General features: G+C 34.9%; 1 protein-coding gene across 1 annotated transcript in view; it reads left to right on the top strand.

Moving 5' to 3' along the window:
* The window catches only part of LOC114329930 (arylsulfatase J-like), a 71,379-nt gene that overhangs the window by 21,498 nt on the left and 29,237 nt on the right, over positions 1–20,644 (top strand). The window contains exon 2 of the mRNA XM_050648150.1: positions 19,272–19,431. Coding sequence (XP_050504107.1) covers positions 19,272–19,431 — 160 coding nt within the window. The remainder of the gene's footprint in view (positions 1–19,271; positions 19,432–20,644) is intronic.

Below are 20,644 nucleotides of genomic sequence, written 5' to 3'. Positions count from 1 at the left end.
TAATTTGTTTAAACAATTTTTGAAAAAATATTTTTTTCCCAAAAATCCATGATTTTAATTATACTATTGTTATTAAACATAGAAAAAGTTAAAATATACTTTTTAATTATTTTTTGATCTTTTTTAATACATTTTGATACGATCACTCTTCTAATTTCATTTTACATACAGTAGGAAAAATGAAAGAATACCCATGAACGAACATATAAAACACGCTGTATTTTCCTGTCACCGTGTCATACAAAAAATTGGCCAGCGCAAGTACATGTAATAATTATTATTACATGTGCTTGCGCTGGGCAATTTTCTTTGTGACATGGTGACAGGAAAATACAGCGTGTTTTATATGTTCGTTCATGGGTATTCTTTCATTTTTCCGACTGTACTCAGAATTGCCCTATCTTCATTATTTTCTGTCTTATTGCAAAATAAAGGTCTCTGGGATAAACAAATAGAATAACTCTTAAATTAATTAATGGATCGGTCTCAAATTTTGAAGGTTTGTTAAGTACGTCAATACCCAACTTTGGATGAAACACTAAAGTTCTAAGGTAGTTTTAGTAAAAGTTATTAACAAATAACGATTTTCACTTATTTTGCAGTTTGCGTAGCAACAAATTAACTTTTTAACTTTCAAAAATCGCATTTTGAAGGGTTTTTAATCTTCTAAAAAACTGAATTTTGTAATTTTATATCAACTATTTAGCTTTTGAATAGAGTACAAAAAATCGAAAAAATCGCGATTTTTGCTGGTAGGTTTTCTTCACAATAACTAAAAAATTAGGCAACTACCTGGATCTTTGAGTGTCCCTAGAAAATCCTTATTACTCTGGACTATATAAGTGGAAGGAACTGGTATTTTTCATTTCGCATGATGTGGCCCAGATACGCAGGCGTCGTTTTTCTTTTCTCGATGGTTTCGAAAAGTTGGCGTCCTTGATTGATTCTTTTAAAGACATCTATATTTGGGGCTTTCACCGTCCATGGTATCTTTTGGATAACCTGACAGCAGCAAAACATATTTTGAATTGAATAAATTACATATGTTCTTCTTTTTGTGTCAATTAATTTAATTAAAAACAATTCTTTGGACACCCTGTACGAATAATTATGTTATTGTTATTATTACTGAATAGAAAAAAATAACCTTTTAAATGAGATAGCACACGATCCCAGAAAAAAATGCTTAATAATGTGTTCTTAAGGTGATTAGTTTGAAAAGGGGAATACTTTAAGGAGAAATTGTACGAAATGGGATGGGGTTCGAAAGAGTAATGCTAATGTCGCTTGTAAATTTTTCTAATATAAAAGGTACAGGATTTATTATTGGATAAAGGGGTTATGAACGTTATTATCGTTAGGGTTTATCACTAGGCAGAGTCGGCTTCACTAATTGCAGTTGTTGCAGAATAATTTCATCATGTAAAGATATCATTTTATTTTTAGTCTGTTTTTGTCCTACACTACATCAACAGCATACATTAAGCACCAGGGTTACCCTGTAGTTTCGTTGTTATCTGATCCAAAACGAATATAATAATAGACCAGGACAGATCTGTTTTGACGTAGGTGGCATTCGGATTTTTGCACATAAAGTTAGGTGACAACTTCAATAATTATAATTGACTTACCTATGCTCCTTCTCAAATATGCCCGGAACATTAATAAAAAAATTTAAATATTTAAAAATTTTGAAAAATATCGATTTTTTTCTACTTTCATTGCTTATACTTTAAAACGATTCATTTTGTAACAAAGTTGTACGGAAATAAAATAAAGATAATTGAATTTTGTATCATATACGACTGGCTTAAAATGTCTTAAATTATTACCCTTTCTGCAAAATAGCAATAAATAGAAAATAAGGGTGCAAAAAATACTGTTTTTATTCAATGTTTTTCAAACACTTTGTTTGCACTTAGAACCTAATATTTCGCTTAGAAAATTCTTATAGTATACTTAAACCGTCCACCAAATTTCATTAAAATCGACTTAATAGATTTTGCATAATAATTTTGCAATCTAAATTTTTTTAAAAAGTTTAAATTTTTAAAAACTTTCTGAGCCAAAAGTAGACCATTTAGAAGTTTGCTAATTTTTTTACATATAAAGAAGTTCTCTACCTATCTAATACACTTTACAGAATTAAAATCGGATTATTTAAGCGGCCTCAGCACTGTTTTAAAGGTATAAACAATGTTTTGGGTTATAAACAAATACAGTGAGGATAAATCCCGAAACATATCGATTTTTATTTTAAATTATAATTTTTTGGCATAAATATCATACTAGTGATGTCATCCATCTGGGTGTGATGACGTAAGCTAAATATTGGAATTAATTTAATTTTTTTTAACTCAAACCCTGTATAAATAATTATGTTAATGTTTATATTAGTGAATACAAAATTGAATAGCCTTTCGATTGAGCTATCACACGGCACCTATACTCATTTAAAAAAACTCATCGATTACGTCATCACTCCCAGATGGATGACGTCACTAGTATGATATATATACCAAGAAATTAGAATTAAAAAATAAAAATCGACCTGTTTCGGGATTTATCTCTAGAGACGCCTATTCTCGAGAAAATGAATTTATGCCAACTCAAACGTTCTCACTGTATTTGTTTATAAGCCAAAAAATTGTTTATAACTTTAAAACAGTGCTGAGGCCGCTTAAATAATCCGAATTTAATTCTGTAAAGTGTATTAGATAGGTAGAGAACCTCTTTATATGAAAAAAAATAGCAAACTTCTAAATGGTCTACTTTTTCTTCAGAAAGTTTTTAAAAATTTGAACTTTTTAAAAAAAATTTAGATTGCAAAATTATTCTGCAAAATCTATCAGGTCGATTTTAATGAAATTTGGTGAACGATTTAAGTATGTTGTAAGAGATTTCTAAGCGCATTACGAAAGTTCTAAGTGCAACCAAAGTGGTTGAAAAACATTGAATAAAAACCGGCTTATTTTGCCCCCTTATTTTGTATTTATTGCTATTTTGCAGAAAGAGTAATAATTTAAGACATTTTTAACCAGTCGTATATCATACAAAATTCATTTATTTTTATTTTATTTCTCTACGACTTTGTTCCAAAATGAATCGTTTTAAAGTTATAATCAAAGAAAGTAGAAAAAAGTCGGTGTTTTTCGAAATTTTTAAATATTTAGCATAAGTCAATTATTATTGTTAAAGTTGTCACCTAACTTTATCTGCAAAAATCCGAATGCCACCTCGCACATCCAAAAATAGACGTTTTTTCACAGATCCGTCCTGGTCTATAATGAGAATAAAAGGACTAAGCACCGAGCCTTGGTGCAATCCTACTTTCACATGAAATTTATCAGTCTCCTTCACCCCTCTCTTAAAACTAGTTCTCCCACAATATTTACACATTCACCGGGGACCCTTTTCTTATTGAGTGCTCACCACAGAATCACTCGAGGAACTATATCATATGCTTTTTCAAGATCAATGAATAGCATATGAGCGTTTGTTTGTTTATTCCTGTATTTTTCCATAATTTTATGTGAGAATTATATACTCATCATCATTCCTCAACCTCTTGCATCCACTGTTGGCTATAGGTCTTCTTCTTCTTTCTGTTCTTCTATTGATCTCTATCTTGTACCTTCTGTATCCAATTTCCCACCACTGTTTTTCTCAAGCCTGCCATCCATCTTTTTGGTGGTCTACCTCGGTGTCTTTTATTTTATCTAGGTCTCCATTCTATGAGTCTTTTAGTCCAACTATTATCATTTAAACGTGCTACATGTCTAGCTCATCTCCATTTGGCTTGTGCAATTTTTTCTATGACATCTGTCACTTTGGTCCTCTCTCTCACTATCCTATTTGGTACCATATGTCTTCTTGTTATACCCAACATTGGTGGTTCCATTTTTCTTTGGGTTATTCTCAATTTATTTGCAGAATGTTTAGTCAAAGTTATGGTTTCGGAACCATATTATGTTATTACTGTCAGTATGCATTGATTGTAAACTTTTTTCTTCAAGCAAATCGGTAGCATTCTTTTTAGAATGTCGCATCTTGCTAAATGCTGCCCATTGCAAGCCTATACGACGCTGGATCTTATAAGTTTGATTGTTTTTCCTATTCTAATTTCATGCCCTAAATAAATATAGCTAAAAATCTGATGTACTTGGTGCCCACCTATTCTCTTAACATCACTTGGAACTAAATTGGTAATACATTTTGTTTCTTGAAATGTTTCTTGAAATGTTTCTTCAGGTCTACTTTTGTTCTAGTGCCTGTTTTAATTCTTCCATCATTTTGTGAGCTTCATTTAAACTCTCGGCTATAATGACAATGTCACCTGCAAAGCGCATGTGGCTCAAATATTCATCATTAACATTTATTCCTCTTTTAGCCCAATCCAGTTTGTAAGTGCATATTCCAGAGCTGCAGTAAATAGTTGTGTCAGACGGGATTGTCCTATATAATTACTCGCTCAATTCCATATTTATCGGTAAATGAATAAGAATTATTATATAGGTAGGTCCTAATATTGATTAAAAAATAATATTAATCATAATTCTCTTTGACTTATCCCTATGCGGGGTCGGCTTCCCTAATTGCATTTCTCCACACAATTCTATCTTGGGTCATATCAATTTCAATCCCCTTTACCAACATGTCCTGCCTTATCGTCTCCCCCAGGTCTTTTTTGGTCTTCCTCTCCTATTCCTTCCAGGAATCTGCACTTCAGCTATTCTTCGTATTGGGTGATTAACGTCTCGACGTTGAACATGACCAAACCATCTTAACCTATGCTCTCTCATTTTGGCATCAATTGGTGCCACTCCTAGACTTCCCCTAATATACTCATTTCTAATTTTATCCTTCTTTGTCACTTTACTCATCCATCTAAGCATTCTCATTTCCGCCACATGCATTCGTTGTTCCTCTTTCTTCTTCACTGCCCAACATTCAGTTCCGTATATCATAGCCGGTCTTATGGCTGTTTTATAGAATTTTCCCTTCAGCTTCATTGGAATTTTTCTGTCACACAACACACCACTCGCTTGTTTCCACTTCATCCATCCAGCCCTAATTCTACTGCATGCATCTCCATCTATTTCTCCATTACTCTGTAATACCGATCCCAGGTACTTAAAACTTTTGCTTTTTACAATCAGTTCACCATCCAAAGATACCATTTTATTTGTAGTAACTCCATCTTTAAATGAACATTCCAAATACTCTGTTTTTGTCCTACTAAGTTTTAAACCTTTTTCCTCCAGAGCTTGCCTCCACTGTTCCAGTGTTTGTTCTAAGTCTCTTTCACTATTTCCTACTAACACATCATCAGCATACATTAAGCACCATGGAATGTTACCCTGTAGTTTCGCTGTTATCTGGTCCAAAACTAATGAGAATAAATACGGACTAAGCACAGAGCCTTGGTGCAATCCTACTTTCACATGAAATTCAGTCTCTCCCACACCTGTCCTTATACTAGTCGTTATTCCCTCATACATATCCCTCACAATCTTTACATATTCACCAGGGACTCCTTTCTTATTGAGTGCCCACCAGAGAATCTCTCGAGGAACTCTATCATATGCTTTCTCAAGATCAATGAATACCATATGGGCGTTTGTTTCTTTACTCCTGTATTTTTCCATCAACTGCCTTATAATTAAAATTGCCTCTGTTGTTGATCTGCCCTGAATAAAGCCAAATTGATTCTCGGATATTTCGGTCTCCTCACGTATCCGTCTATCAATTACTCTTTCCCATATTTTCATGGTGTGGCTAAGCAGTTTTAAAGCCCTGTAGTTTGTACATTGTTGTATATCTCCCTAGTTTTTGTAAACAGGTACCAGTATACTGCTTCTCCATTCGTCTGGCATTTGTTCAACTTCCATAATTCTATTAAATAGACCTGCTAGCCACCTTGTTCCTGTCTCTCCCAATGCTCTCCATACTTCCCCAGGAATATCATCTGGTCCTATCACTTTTCCTTTCTTTATTTTTTGAAGCGCTTGAGCCACTTCCTCGTTTGTTATTTTGGTGACCATTGCTGCTACTGTCTCCGTTGACGCTACAGGCTGTCTGTCAAATTCTTCATTTAATAAGCAAAGTTTTTGCTTTCTTTGCTCTCTGTTTGGCTATTTTATATATCTTCGTTTCGCCTTCACTGGTATCAAGTTGATCGTATAGGTTTGAATACGCTTCTGTTTTGGCTTTTGCTACTGCTACTTTCGCTTCCTTTTTCGCCACCATATAGTTTTGAAGATCTGTGTCGGATCTGGTTTCTTGCCACTTTTTATATAATTTTCTCTTCCCTTTTATTTTTCCTTGTACTTCGTTTGACCACCACCAAGTCTCTTTATCCTGAAACTTTTTTCCTGACGTTTTCCCAAGTATTTCAATAGCAGTCTCTCTATAGTACTACTGGCCATTTTTCTCCAAATTGTATTAGGGCTTCCTTTCATGTTCCAACATATTTTTTCTACTATTCTTTTCCTGAATAGACCTTCTTTCTCATCTTTTAGCAGCCACCACTTGATTTTTTGTGGTCCTCTCCGATATTTTTGTTTAGTTTCGCTTTTTACTTCGATGTCCAGAACAAGCAGCTTATGTTGTTGGCTTACTGTCTCACTAACTATTACCCTGCATTCCTTGCATTCACGTATGTCTTCTTTCCTTATCATGAAGTAGTCTATTTTGGATTGATGTTGTCCACTTTTGTAGGTAATAAGTTGAGTTTCTCTCTTTTTAAAGAATGTATTAATAATCGCCATATCCAATGCTGTTGCTAATTCAAGCATGTCATCTCCAGCTTCATTTCTAGTTCCAAAGCCTAATCTCCCATGTATTGCTTCGTATCCTGCCTTGGTTTGGCACACATGTGCATTGAAATCACCTCCTATTATAACTTTCTCCTCTGACGAAATATCACTAAGGACGTCTCCTAATTAATTGGTCATATTTCATTCACAGCTCTTCTTTCATTCTCACCCAGACCTGTTTGAGGAGCATACACACACAACATTCAATACCTCTTTATCAATTACAAATTTCACTGACATCATTCTATCACTCGTTCTCACAACTTCCACTACGTTATCTTTCATTTCACTATCAGCAATTATACCAACTCCATTTATAGTGTTACTACTCGCTACATACCACAATTTGTATCCTTCACCTAGTTCTTTCACCCTTTGTCCTTTCCACCTAGTTTCTTGAATGCAAGCAATTTGAACTCTTCTTCGTTTGAGCGCATCCACTAACTCCAGACTCTTACCTGTAAGACTACCAAGATTCCACGACCATATCCTGATTTTTCTAACCTGCAATGGTGTTCCCCCTGAGATAGGTAGATAGATAGATATATTAAAAAATAATAATAATACTGAAAGCTGGCCCTCCGTAATTATCAAGTTTCCGCCTACTTTGAGATCATTAATTTATTGTCGATTTAATGGTAGTTGTTTCAACCAAGAAAACACAACAGAAAAAAGATCATTAAAACGTAGTATATTGTTTGCAAAGTCAAGTTCGCCGCCGATTAATAAATCGTAGTAACGACTCAACAATGAAATTGCTTTAAATGCCCTTAATTTAGATAAACTTACAGATAAAACAGTTTTCAACAACTCAAGAAACGAAAAAAACAACAATTAAGTGGTGTTTAGCGCGTTTGCTACGATCAGATTTATAGCAGAAGTAGTTCATGTTGATCTTGATTCGCGTATTGTATTTATTGCCTTTTTAATGAAAAATAATTGAACGTATATAATGTACTAATTACAGTTGCTTTATTATCTTATGTACCGTAATTAAGTACCTTCTCATATTAATAAAAAAAGTACCTCCGGTTACAGAATAAATTAGACATGCAGACGGGTCATGGCCTTCCCAACGCAAAAATATTATTTTATTTAGGTATTTAAATAAATATATTGGGTATTTCCCGTATATGTTAGAAGCTATTATTGTTACATATCACCGTGAAAAAATCTAGAATAGTTACTTTTGTCTATTTTAAATCATTCTACAATAACGTTTATTATTGACAGATCCTCTACGGAGTTTCCAAAAAAAAAACGCTGAGAAACATTCTCAATTAGAACTTTTTATTATTATTCATTTTTTAAATTCACAAAACGTAGGTAAGTATGTACTTTGTAAGTACGTCAGAAACTAATAGTAAAAATAACTAAATAAAATAATGAAGTTTTCCACAAAATTAATAGCAATGCACAAGCACATGCACATTGTTGTAGTAGCATATCTAGTTATTTCTAGAGCAGCGTTTCCCAAACTTATTTTTCTGTGGCCCGGTTATTTTTGTGCTTATCCTTCGTGACCCACAAATTTTTTTGTATACCCTGGTATGTGTGTACAAGAAATCTTACATTTAAATATTTATTATAGTTTTATATATTTTAATAAAGAATCATTGGCTCAAACAAAAATTTAATAAAACAAAATAAAAATCAAATAATTTATTAATGAGAATTATGCAGTTGTTTCTGGTTCTAAAAAATTCACGTTTGAAGGAAAAAATTAATATTAATATTATCCTCAGGTCCTACCAAACGATTTCTATATGTATTTATTTTTGAGGAAAACCAGTATTGAAAACCCCGCGTCATACCTATAGGTCGTAACAAAAGAAATTAGAAATTTTATCGCTTTTCCTGCTAAAACTGGGTACTCCTGGCGACAAGGCAGTCAATAAACTATCAGTGGTAATCATCTAAATTAGGAAGGACTGTCTCAGATTCTCTGTCCATTGTAAATGGATTCCTGATCCATACTTTGTTGCTGTGGATGGGGGAATATTCCTTCAGATTTGCCTCCAGAACAGGTGTTCCTTGAAAGCTACTGAAATCTCATCCTACACTGAATTCACGTTATACTCTTTTTGTAGTTCTGTTAGCTTTTTAAAAGCTTTGTGGTTTCCTGCTTGCGTGCGTCCTCAAATTAAGTTTTGTTGTTGCAGCTTCCACCTTCTCTTGTACTCTAAATACATTTTACATTGCTACCTTGTAATGTCATATTTACATTGTTCAAGAAGTCAAAAATATCACAAAGATAGCGGTGGCGTCAGTCAGAGCGCGGCCTTAAAATGCAAGATGTGAGACGGCGAGACGACGCGACCCGGCATTTTTCTTTCGTGGACCGGTACCGGGTCGCGACCCACCATTTGGGAAACGCTGTTCTAGAGGAACGAGATACATTGGGGGGATCTAGGACATCAGGGCGTCGCCGTTTCGACTGGGCCATTTGGGCGTCTCCGTTTGGGCGTCGAGCCAAGTGGACGTCAGCCGTTTCGGCGTCGGCCATTTCGGCATCAGAATTAATTGGTAATTAATTGGCAAAAAATTGGGGTAACAACTATTTTTAAAAACAAAAGACGAAAAGTATTGAAACATTTCAGACAAAATGAGAGGATTTGATTCAGACCCAGAATCGTACTTTAGGGTAAATACATATCGCACCTCCGCTCAAAGAGTGTCATAACTCAAAAAATTTTAAAATCGGTTTTATTGCACCAACAGTTTAATAAAACTATAAACTCCTATCTCACAAAGTGTCACGTCTATAGCTCAAGTATTTATCGTTAGATGACTAGTGTCATTATACGATTATCCAAAATCAACGACGCACCGAACACAAATAGTGTCACATATCGACTTGTGCAAAGCATTTGCTAATAAAACCAGCTTTATGTGTATAAAGCATCGTTTGTCGAGTTAACACAGTTAGTCCAAGTAATGAAGCTTAAAATAGGACAAAACCTCGCAATTTTTACAGAAAAAATCGATTTGCTTGAAAATTTGAGAATAAGTAGTAGATAGTGCAAGGATCAAAATCTATATGAGGCAGAAAGGCGCTTTTACCATGGGGGTGGTTGCCACCCCATCTCGGGGGTGGAAATTTTTTATTTTATTTTGACCGCAAAAGTTGGTAAAAACATTCATTCTAAGCAAACAACGTTCTATACATTTTTTTGATAAAATTAATAGTTTTCGATTTATTCGCTATCGAAAGTGTTAGTTTTATATAGAAAAAATTAATGTTTTTAATCAGTTTTCTGCTAATAACTCAAAAAGTGTTCGTTTTATCAAAACAACTTTGCTTAACAAAAATGTACCTTCTGAAAAAATAAACAAAACATTTTTTTTAATTTTCTTTAAGACCTATAGTAATCGAGCTATACTTTATTATACGTTAGCTCTTCTTCGCCAAATGCTAAATATTGTAGTTTCAAACTCAAAAGAGGAAAAACTGTGCATTTTTCGAGGATATCTTTTTCAAACTAATTTAAAGTATTTAAGAATATCTATTCACAGAAATAAAAAAAGTCTCTATCTCAAAAATTACGTGACTTATTATGAAAAGAATGTCAGTCCCTATTTTTTCTGCGAAAAAGTGATCGGAAACTTCCCCCTACTTACAACCCTAATTAGAATTAGTCATTGACCTTATTTGGGGTCTTCTATATTTATGTATTATTAATAGGTTCTAGGATCATCGGATATCATCGGATATCATCGGATCCTAGGACATCATCGGCCTCAGCGAAATCAGACGAAGAGGAGAAGCCCAAATTACTCTTAAATCGGGACATTTATTTCATTTTAGAGGAGAAGAAGACACTTCACACGGTGGAGTAGGATTTATTATACATAGAAAACACACCCAAAATATAACTAAAATTAACAGCATAAGCCCCAGGATTGTATACCTCATCTTCAAACTAAATGCAAGATATAACCTTAAGATAATCCAGGCATATGCTCCAACGACAAGCCACTCCGATGAAGAAATTGAAAAATTTTATGATGACCTAGAAACAGCATTACATACTACACCAGCATATTATACAATAATTATGGGCGACTTTAATGCGAAAATTGGCTTCAAACAAGATGATGCAGAAGTAGCAATGGGCAAGTATGGGTATGGCGACAGAAATGAACGAGGACAAAGACTGCTTAATTTCTTACACCAGGAAAATTTATCCATGATGAACTCTTTTTTCGATAAAAAGCCTCAGCGTAAATGGACATGGATAAGCCCAGATGGCAGTGTCAAAAATGAGATAGATTTTATCATAACAAACAGAAACGAAATCATTAAAGACATTGAAATACTTAACAAATTTTCGGTAGGAAGCGACCACAGATTAATCCGAGCAAAGATACGATTAAATGTCAATTTCGAAAGAACCAAGATGATCTTCAAAACACGAAAGACGAAATGGATTCCCCCAGGAAACAACAACCTCTATGAAGATGTACTAACCAGACGTATACAAGACCTTGAAAACGACATAGAAGACATTGAACAAGCAAATAATGTCATAACGAAAGCACTAAAAGAAACAGAAAGGGAGTGCTGCCCGACTGTCGTGACCCATAAAGAAAAATTAAGCCAAAATACCAAAGAGTTAATAAGTAAAAGAAGACAATTGACGGAAAAATACGACTCCAACTACACAACACTGAAGAAATTAAATAAAGATATCCACCGATCAATCCGAAAAGACATAAGAGAAAACAACACAAGAGAAATAACTCACATAATTCAAGAAAACAAAGGTTTAAAAGTTTTGAGGCGTAATACGAATAACATCGGTAACAAAAATATGTACAAAATCAGAAACAAAGATGGCAACATTGCCATCGATAAAGCCGAAATCCTCAAGGTTGTCGAATCGTTTTATCGCGAAATGTATGAGAGCACCAACGAAAGGCAAGATCAGCCCCTGCCCAAAATCACAAACCAGGGATCAGAATTAATGCCAGAAGTAACACCACATGAAGTTAAAAAGGCACTTTCAGAAATGAAAAATAATAAATCCCCTGGCGATGACGGAATAGTAATCGAAGCAATCAAACAAGGTGGAAATAAAATTATCCAGGCTTTGGCCAAACTTTTCACCCAATGCATTTACCAAGGAAAAACTCCTTCTCAATGGAACAATGCAGTCATTGTTTTATTACACAAAAAGGGTGACATAACAGATCTGAAAAACTACCGTCCTATCAGTTTGCTATCACACATATATAAACTTTTCACAAAAATTATCAAAAAAAGACTGGAGGCTAAGTTAGACTTCTATCAACCTAGAGAACAAGCTGGATTTAGATCTGGATATAGCACTAACGACCACTTACTGGTAATAAAAAATCTAATAGAGAAGTCTGCGGAATACAACAAACCATTGGCACTGATATTCGTGGACTACGAGAAAGCATTTGATACCATAAGCCAGCAGAAAATGTTAAAAGCATTGACAGAATGCCGAATAGACCATCGCTACATTAACATGATCAAATATATCTACCAAACGGCAACGGCTAGCGTAAGACTGTCTGAACAACAAACAAATACATTCTGTATACAGCGAGGAGTACGGCAGGGAGACACCATCTCACCAAAGCTGTTCACAACCCTTTTAGAACACACATTTAAGAAGGCAGATCTAAACGAATATGGTATCAATATAAATGGACAGAAGCTCAGTCATTTGAGATTCGCAGATGACATTGTCCTTATAGCCGATCGTATGGATGATGCAATAATAATGTTGAACAAATTATATTACGCTTCCTTAGAGGTCGGACTAAAGATTAATATCAACAAGACGCAAATAATGACTAATCTGGTGCTAAATCGTAATATTGTTGTTGATGGAATGGATATTGAGCAGACTGCATCTTATAAGTACTTAGGACATGAAATTCGGTTGGGACGAGATAACCAGACGTGCGAACTCCCACGTCGCATAGGATTAGCCTGGGCAGCGTTTGGTAAACTTAACTATGTATTTAAATCGGACTTGCCCATATGCCTCAAAAGGAAAATCTTTGACCAATGTGTGTTGCCTGTACTCACTTATGGAGCCGAAACATTAACACTAACAAAAAAGGTAGTGAACAAGATTCGCGTAACTCAGAGGGCTATGGAGCGCCAGATGTTGGGTGTCTCCCTGAGAGACCGAATCCCAAACGAAGAAATACGCCGTAGAACAAAAACAACAGACGCTGTCGAAAAAATCGCGTCGCTTAAGTGGAATTGGGCAGGACACGTCGCCAGATTGCCAGACAACCGATGGACAAAACGTATTGTCGAGTGGAGGCCGCGAGAAGAAGCACTACGGAGCAGAGGACGCCCACTAACCAGATGGGCCGATGATTTGAAACATGTTGTCGGTAACTGGATGCAAGCCGCACAAAATAGAGATGAATGGAAAGAGCTGAGGGAGACCTATGTCCAGCAGTGGACGCGTACGGGTTGATGATGATGATGATGATGAATAGGTTCTAGAGGTTTGAGCGGCTTAGAATTCTTAGTTTTTAAAAAAATGGAGATAAAAGCGAATAACGGATTTTTGTAGTTTGGTAAAAATGCCATTTTCTTCAGAATAGAAATATTAACATCAGCGATACGAAAAAATATGTAGATCTAAAATTGTAGCTTATTTAATTCCCAAGAAAAGGGTTAGCAAAAATTTTTTTTATCGCCAAAACTGAGTGAGCTATTGACAATTAAAACTTGTAATAACATGGAAAAACCACATTTACCAACCCTTTTACAGTCACTTTTTTTTTGCGACTTAGGATTTTAAAAGGATTCAATATTAATAACCGTATAGATCTTGTAGAGACCTACAAAATTCTTTTTTACCAAACTTTCTAGGATAAAAATAAAAAAGTTACGGTTAAAAAATCAATATATTCTTTTGAAAAAAAAAGGAGAAATCCATTTGGAAACTTAATAATGTAAGTTAGCTGTGTTTTTAGTCATTGGCCTTATCTATACTTTTTTATTTGTGTATTATTAATAGATTCCAGAAGTTTGACTGGCTTAGAATAATTAGTTTTAAAAAAACTGGAGTTAAAAGAGAATAACGAGTTTTTGTAATTTGGTAAAAAATGCCATTTTCTTCAGAATAGAAAGATTAGCATCAGAGATACGAAAAAATGTTTAATATGAAATTGTAGGTTATTCAAATCCCAAGAAATTGGTTAGAAAAAAATTTTTCTACGGCAAAAATTGAGTGAATCGTAAATGAGTATAATATCGAAAAACATTGATTTTTTCGATATAAAACTAACACTTTCGATAGCGAATAAGTCGAAATATATTAATTTTATCAAAAAAATGTATAGAACATTTTTTTGCTTAAAATGAATGTTTTTATCAACTTTTGCGGTCAAAATATAATAAAAAATTTTCACCCCCTAGGTGGGCTGGCAACCACCCCCATGGTAAAAGCGCCTTTCGGCATCATAGATTTTGATCCTTGGACTACCCACTACTTATTCTCAAATTTTCAAGCAAATCAATCCATTCTGTAAAAATTGCGAGCTGAAGAGCTTCGGTTCCTGGACTAAGTATATGTGATTACTTTATTCAAAACAATCTGCGTATGTGCTCAAGAAAAGTGACACATTTATCACTTATTTATCTTTCTTTCTTTTTGCAGTATTTTGTGTTTAATGTTGTTATTTGTATTTAAAGTTACATCATTAAAAAGTATAAGTCTGTTAACTAGATAATTATAATGAACATGTTTGTACTGTGTCACTTATGATAAATAATATTTCGCAAATTTTGCGTTATTTTATCTGTATAGTGTCATAACTCAAATTGTTTTTAATATATACTTAATACGCTATTTTATAGAGCTTCAAAAACCATTGTAACTGACTAAAATAGTTATTATTCTAATTTTAATAGTTTTTGAATTAAACCCGAAAATGTTGTAGGACAAACTTTAAAGCTTCGTTTTCGCGAAACTTTGCTTTTTTGACTTATGACACTCTTTGAGCGGAGGTGCGATATATTAATTTCTAATTAATTTCAGGAGGCACATAGGTGCTCTCTCCTGATGAGAGACTAATAAGTTTCGAAACCGGTAGAGGTGCTTGCTGCACTCTCTGATTGAACTGGAATAATGATGCGGCTATAGTTTCGTGTTGCAACGAAATTGAAAATGGTTATTCATTTTTGATTTACATGTTTACTCTCATTGGAGAACGAAGGGAACCATTCTCGTTGGAACATTACCGCGCTGGGCAGATAGGACGTGAATTATAAATTGAAAAATTCCCTCATCTTCCTTAGTCTTAGAATCCGTTATGGCTTGCAAATTGTAGAAGCCTCGGATGTGTTACCAGAGAAGGTTCCCATTGTTTTCAGTCTGGTAGCCTCTTTTCGAGTTTAGAAGGTCTTGGCACTGAATGCATGTAAATAGATTACTGGACGGTTTTGGTGTCGCTGAATACGAATACGCCATCCGAGCTGACCCCTGGACCACCTGGTGCCCAAGGTCACTGCCAAGGCATGTTATCTTCTGGAGTTTGGAGGGTTTTTGGGCACCTGGTGCACCGGGGGTCGGTTCTGATGGCGTATTTTTGTTCAGCAACCCCAAAAACCCCCAAGCAATCTATTTACATCAATTTAGTGCCGAAACCCCTCGAAACTCCAGATAACGTGCCTTAGCAGGGAACCTGGGCACCAGGTGCGTCGGTGGTCGGTTCTGATGGCGTATTCGTCGTTAGTGATTCCAAAAATACCCGAGTAACAAAATCTGGCTGTTAATACATCTCTTTTCACATGTTTATGCACTTTTGGATGCAATTTATTTACTTTACAATGCAACTATGTATTTCCACCCATTTGTCTATAGTATACTTTTTTCTTGACATCATTCTGAACATAATTCTAAAAGTTGCAAGTTTTTAGGTGCTATATTTAAAAATCGATTTATTTTGTGTTAAATGCCCTGCTCTACTCTGAGGACTGGGCTAATTCGTTTACATTATCTTGTTTTCATTAAATATCTTCTATATTAGTTAACCTACTGGACAAAGCGCCCTCTTTCTACATATTAATTATTGTATGTATTATTTTCTCTGTATGTCTTTTTATAACTATTCTAGATATTATAATAAGTTTGAAAAACTTTTTGCGTTAACTTTAAACTGTGAGCAAAAATGACCACAAATTTTGAAAACGTAGCCGTATAAAGGATCTACCACGCATCTATTTTCAGTGATATGCAAATTTTTATCTTTACATTGTACGTACATATATAAATCTCATGAAAGGAACCAGTGAAGTTATTTGCATGAATTCGTAATAATATAATACATAAATTACGAACAGAACAGTGAATGGTTACTGGCTTGGTGGGTATGTTGGTGGCTATTAAATGAATTTATTACTGGTAGTTAACATAAATCGAAAGATTCGGTAATAAATGCTTTTATGTCTCTAATATGATAATATTAGTCTTGGTATATTAAGGTATTCTTCTTTTTCCTGCATTTACACCAAAGTTTTTTTTAAATTTTTTTTAGAAATTATTGCCGTTATCCTCTTAACACGACTTTAAAGTTTTTCTACCCTTTACTACTATTATGCCTGGATTCCGCGTCCCAAAAAAAGTTGATTAAGAGCAAGCTGAAAATTTGTTAATAGCTTAACGGTGTCTAGTCGGACAAACTTTGAAGTACGGGAACGCTGAATGTAGAATGTAGAAAATGGGGCAGCCAATAGAGCCTGATACACTGCGACCCTTGTAGATCTATTGTGTTTCCCCTTTCTTTTAAAGCACTTCATCTAGCTTGGTCCTCTTAATGAGACTTACCAGCCTTGATAGTGGCCTTTTCATGTAGCCTGGTGCTTCCGGTTTTTCCTCCTCGAGTTCTAGAAACCGCACTCGTGCGAGACCTTCGCAATGACACAGAACGTGTAGAGCGGTTTCCTCTTCTTCCAGACAGAATCGACAGGTGTCCTCTTCTGCCAGGCCTATGAGACTACGGGAACGCTGGAACGAGGAAAGTTTTAATTGTGGAACAGGTTAAAATTTTGGAACGTCAGACTAGGAAAAAGTTCCATGTATTTTGTCGGACAGAACTTCCAATTGATTTGTTACCCTTTCATTAAACTCTCATACAAAAATCAGACTGCTATTTATCACCAACACAATTCCTGTCATTTGACATGTTCTATGTGTTCCACTCATTAAAATGCTCAGTTGGTGATAAACACCAGTCTGATTTTTGCATGAAATGGTAATAAATCAATTGGAAGTCCTATCCGACAAAATACATGGGAGGTTTTCGTAGTCTGCCGTTCGAAACCTGTAACCTGTTCTACATTTAAAACTGTCCCTGTTCCAGTGTTCCCCTTCATCAAAGTTTGTCCGACTAGACACCGTTAAGCTATTAACAAATTTTCAGCTTGCTATTAATAAACTTTTTTTTAGTACGCGGGATCCAGGACTATATTGTAGTACATATTACTACTATTACTGAAGTGTTTTGACTTTGAGATGGTTTATTTTCGAAATTTAACTAGGAGTTATGTAAGAGCCAGTACTATTGTACAAGAAGAACAAAATATTTTCAGAAAAGACAGATCGTGTGCATAGTACAGTGTACTTATGTTAAAATTATTAATAGAAAAGGGAATAGACATTTTACCTTAAAAACTCATATCGCTTTTGTAGAATGGACAAGAGCTTTTGAACAAGAAGGATAATCGTGAACTGCTATGGAACATACCAACAACAACCACACGGGCGATCTTTTACGGCGCGATAATTTACGGCGCCAATTGGTTTGATTACCTCCTCCACCAATTTTAGATGGTCAAACCAATGGGCGCCGTAAATTATCGCGCCGTAAAAAATCGCCAGTGTGGCCAAAGTAAGGATTGAAAGGATAAAAAGGATAAAAAGGATAGGTATATCATTGTACCACAATTAGTATTTTCAATAATGACGAAGCATCAGTAAAAAAAATTAATGAGATCAAAATTGTATAAAATATAATTCTTTCCATTTTTGTAGTATTATTATGTCGTAAAGTTAATAATAAACGATATTAAATTTAATAATTTGGCTCCCTCCCCACCGGAGATAGCCTCCCCACCAGGTATTCCGGAGATCGCTTTCGATGTCATATTCGTCGTTAGCGATCCCAAAAACCCCCGAGTAATTATTTTTGACTAATTTTTTAATAAATATTTTGCCGAAAATTCCACAAGAGGGGTAGACAGTAGGTACACTGGGCACCAGGTAGAATCACTTCCGATGTCATATTCGTCGTTAGCGTCCCCAAAAACCCCCCGAGTAATGATTTTTGACTAATTTATAATGAATTTGCCGAAAACTTCACAAGACGAGGTAAACAGTAGGTACCCTGGGCACCAGGTACTCCAGAGATCACTTTTGACGTCATATTCGTTTTCAGCGACCTCAGAAATCCTCGAGTAACACAATTGAACTCATTTCCGCCGGTAATTGACGAGTTCTGAATTTTTTATTGTCTGTTTGAGATGCACTTTGAGAATGTATTTTTTGTATGCAGTTTTTTAATATTATAACATGGCTCCGGGTCACAAAGTTTCCTGGCGCATTCACGAATCGAATGCAAAAAGAATTATTAAGATCCGTCTTGTCGTTTTTTTTTTTCGGAGGTAAGGCCGATTTTAGTGCTTTATTGCTTAAAAAAGTAGTATTGCTTAAAGGATAAAGTAGATTTTGTGCGTCGATTCATCACAACGGATGAGACTTGGTCTATCACCATGATCCTGAATCAAAACAAAAGGTTGAAAAGTGATAGAATCTGGTTTTTCGGCTCCAAAACGAGTTTGTGTCCAGAAATCGACCAAGAAGATTTTAACATCAGTTTTTGGGATGTGAGAGGAATTTTTTTGGATTACTTGCAAAGTGATAAAACAATAAACTCTGAATATTATTGTATCCTTTTGGATCAGCTGAAGGAAAAAAACCGTGAAAAAGACACGGTTTGCAACCTAAACAAATATTTTTTCATCAGGAAAATGTACCGTGTCATATGAGCCTTTTACCAATGGCTAAAATACGTGAATTAAAGTTCGAATTGTTAGAACATCCACAGTATTAATCAGATTTGGTTCCTGGCGACTTCCATTTGTTTCAATACCAAAAAAAATGTATGCCTGGAAATCGTTTTTCATCAAATGATGAGTATATAACAGCTGTGGAAGCGTATTTTGCAGCCCTTCCTGATTCTCCCTTCAGGGATGGAATTAATAAATTGAAATCTCCGTAGAGTAAGTGTATGCATGTTCAGGGAGACTGTACTGAATAATAAAGTGTATTTCGTGTTTTTCTTATCGAACCGCAAAACTTATTGAACAACTTAATATTAAATTGTTGTTCTCTGTTCAAATCCATTCTCTCTGTTATGTTGCATTTTTTTTACGATAATTATTTGTTGCAGGGTTGGAACGATGTGGGGTTTCATGGAAGCAATCAAATACCGACGCCGAATATAGATGCCTTAGCATATAATGGCATAATACTAAACAGTCATTATGTTCATTCAACTAGTAGTCCTACAAGAACTGCACTTCTAACTGGAAAATATCCTATGAAACTGGGTAAATAAAATGTTTTCGTCTAATACTTAGCGGCATTTTTTCTTCTGTAATCGTTCTGAATTTTGAAACAATATGGTTTATCGTATGGGAGACCGACCTCGACTTATTTTGCCTTCTTCCTGTTTCTGGATGAAAAGTTTTTTGAGACCATTTCTCCTAAAAAGTGTCCAATATAGCCTATTATTTGTTCTGATATTTGAATTATTGGTCTTTTTTTATATTCAGCTGATTTGTACAGATTCATTTGTTCTTCAGGCTACCCATGGCAGTGGCGGCTCGTGGCTGTAGAGACAAGGTCGGCAAGGTTTTTTGTCTCCTCAAATAGGTATACCATCTAATTAAAATGCTTCAACCCTCATATGAGATTTTTGTTTTTTTATTTTTTTAACAACTTGAAAAACTTTAAAAAACAAATCAAAAAATTACAATATCAAAAACGACGTAAAACTACTAATTTCATAATTTCATCCCGCGCGCACTGGCAAGGTACCTGTTCTACATAGCTATTTTACGTGCCTTGCTGCCGTCTGCCGATCATCACCATCACCGATCGGCAGATTGAAATGTGCCGGACTTGCCATTCAAGTGAATATGGTGAAATGGATAATTGGTTGCCTATTGACTAATATTCCGTAAATTCTTAACATGTAAATCGTCAATCTGGGGTCGGCTTGCCGTCCTTGCCGAAGCGGGTATAAGAATTTACGCCCTCGGATGCATGGCTGCTTGGATCATTTGAAAAGTCCTTTTACGCGCAGGGATCACTTCACGCTCGGATTGGTCGAATTCTTTTAAAAACCATGAATCAAATTTAGTCTGTATTATCTCACAGATCAACTATTTTTAATATGAATAAGCCACAATTTTACCAAAAAATTATTTTATTAACGTTTCGAAGCCCAAATCGGGTTTCGTTGTCAAAATACAAAATACTACTGATATTTTGACAACGAAACTCGATTTGGGCTTCGAAACGTTAATAAAATCATTTTTTTGGTAAAATTGCGGCTTATTCCCATTAAAGATAGTTGATTATAAAAATGCCACAAGGAAATAGCTTCAGAACAACATCTCACAGATATTTTTTTTATTTTACAGAAACAAATATCATCAACTCTGATTAAATTAAATATTTAACAAAAATCTATAAAGTGTCTATAAATGTGTGGGTCGACACTGCCGACCCTGACCGGCCGCCACTGACCCATGGTAT

Source organism: Diabrotica virgifera, chromosome 4 (genome assembly GCF_917563875.1).
Source record: "Diabrotica virgifera virgifera chromosome 4, PGI_DIABVI_V3a".
Taxonomy (NCBI): domain Eukaryota; kingdom Metazoa; phylum Arthropoda; class Insecta; order Coleoptera; family Chrysomelidae; genus Diabrotica; species Diabrotica virgifera.
Note: the sequence above shows the minus strand (reverse complement) of the source record. Positions and strands in the feature narration are given on the sequence as shown.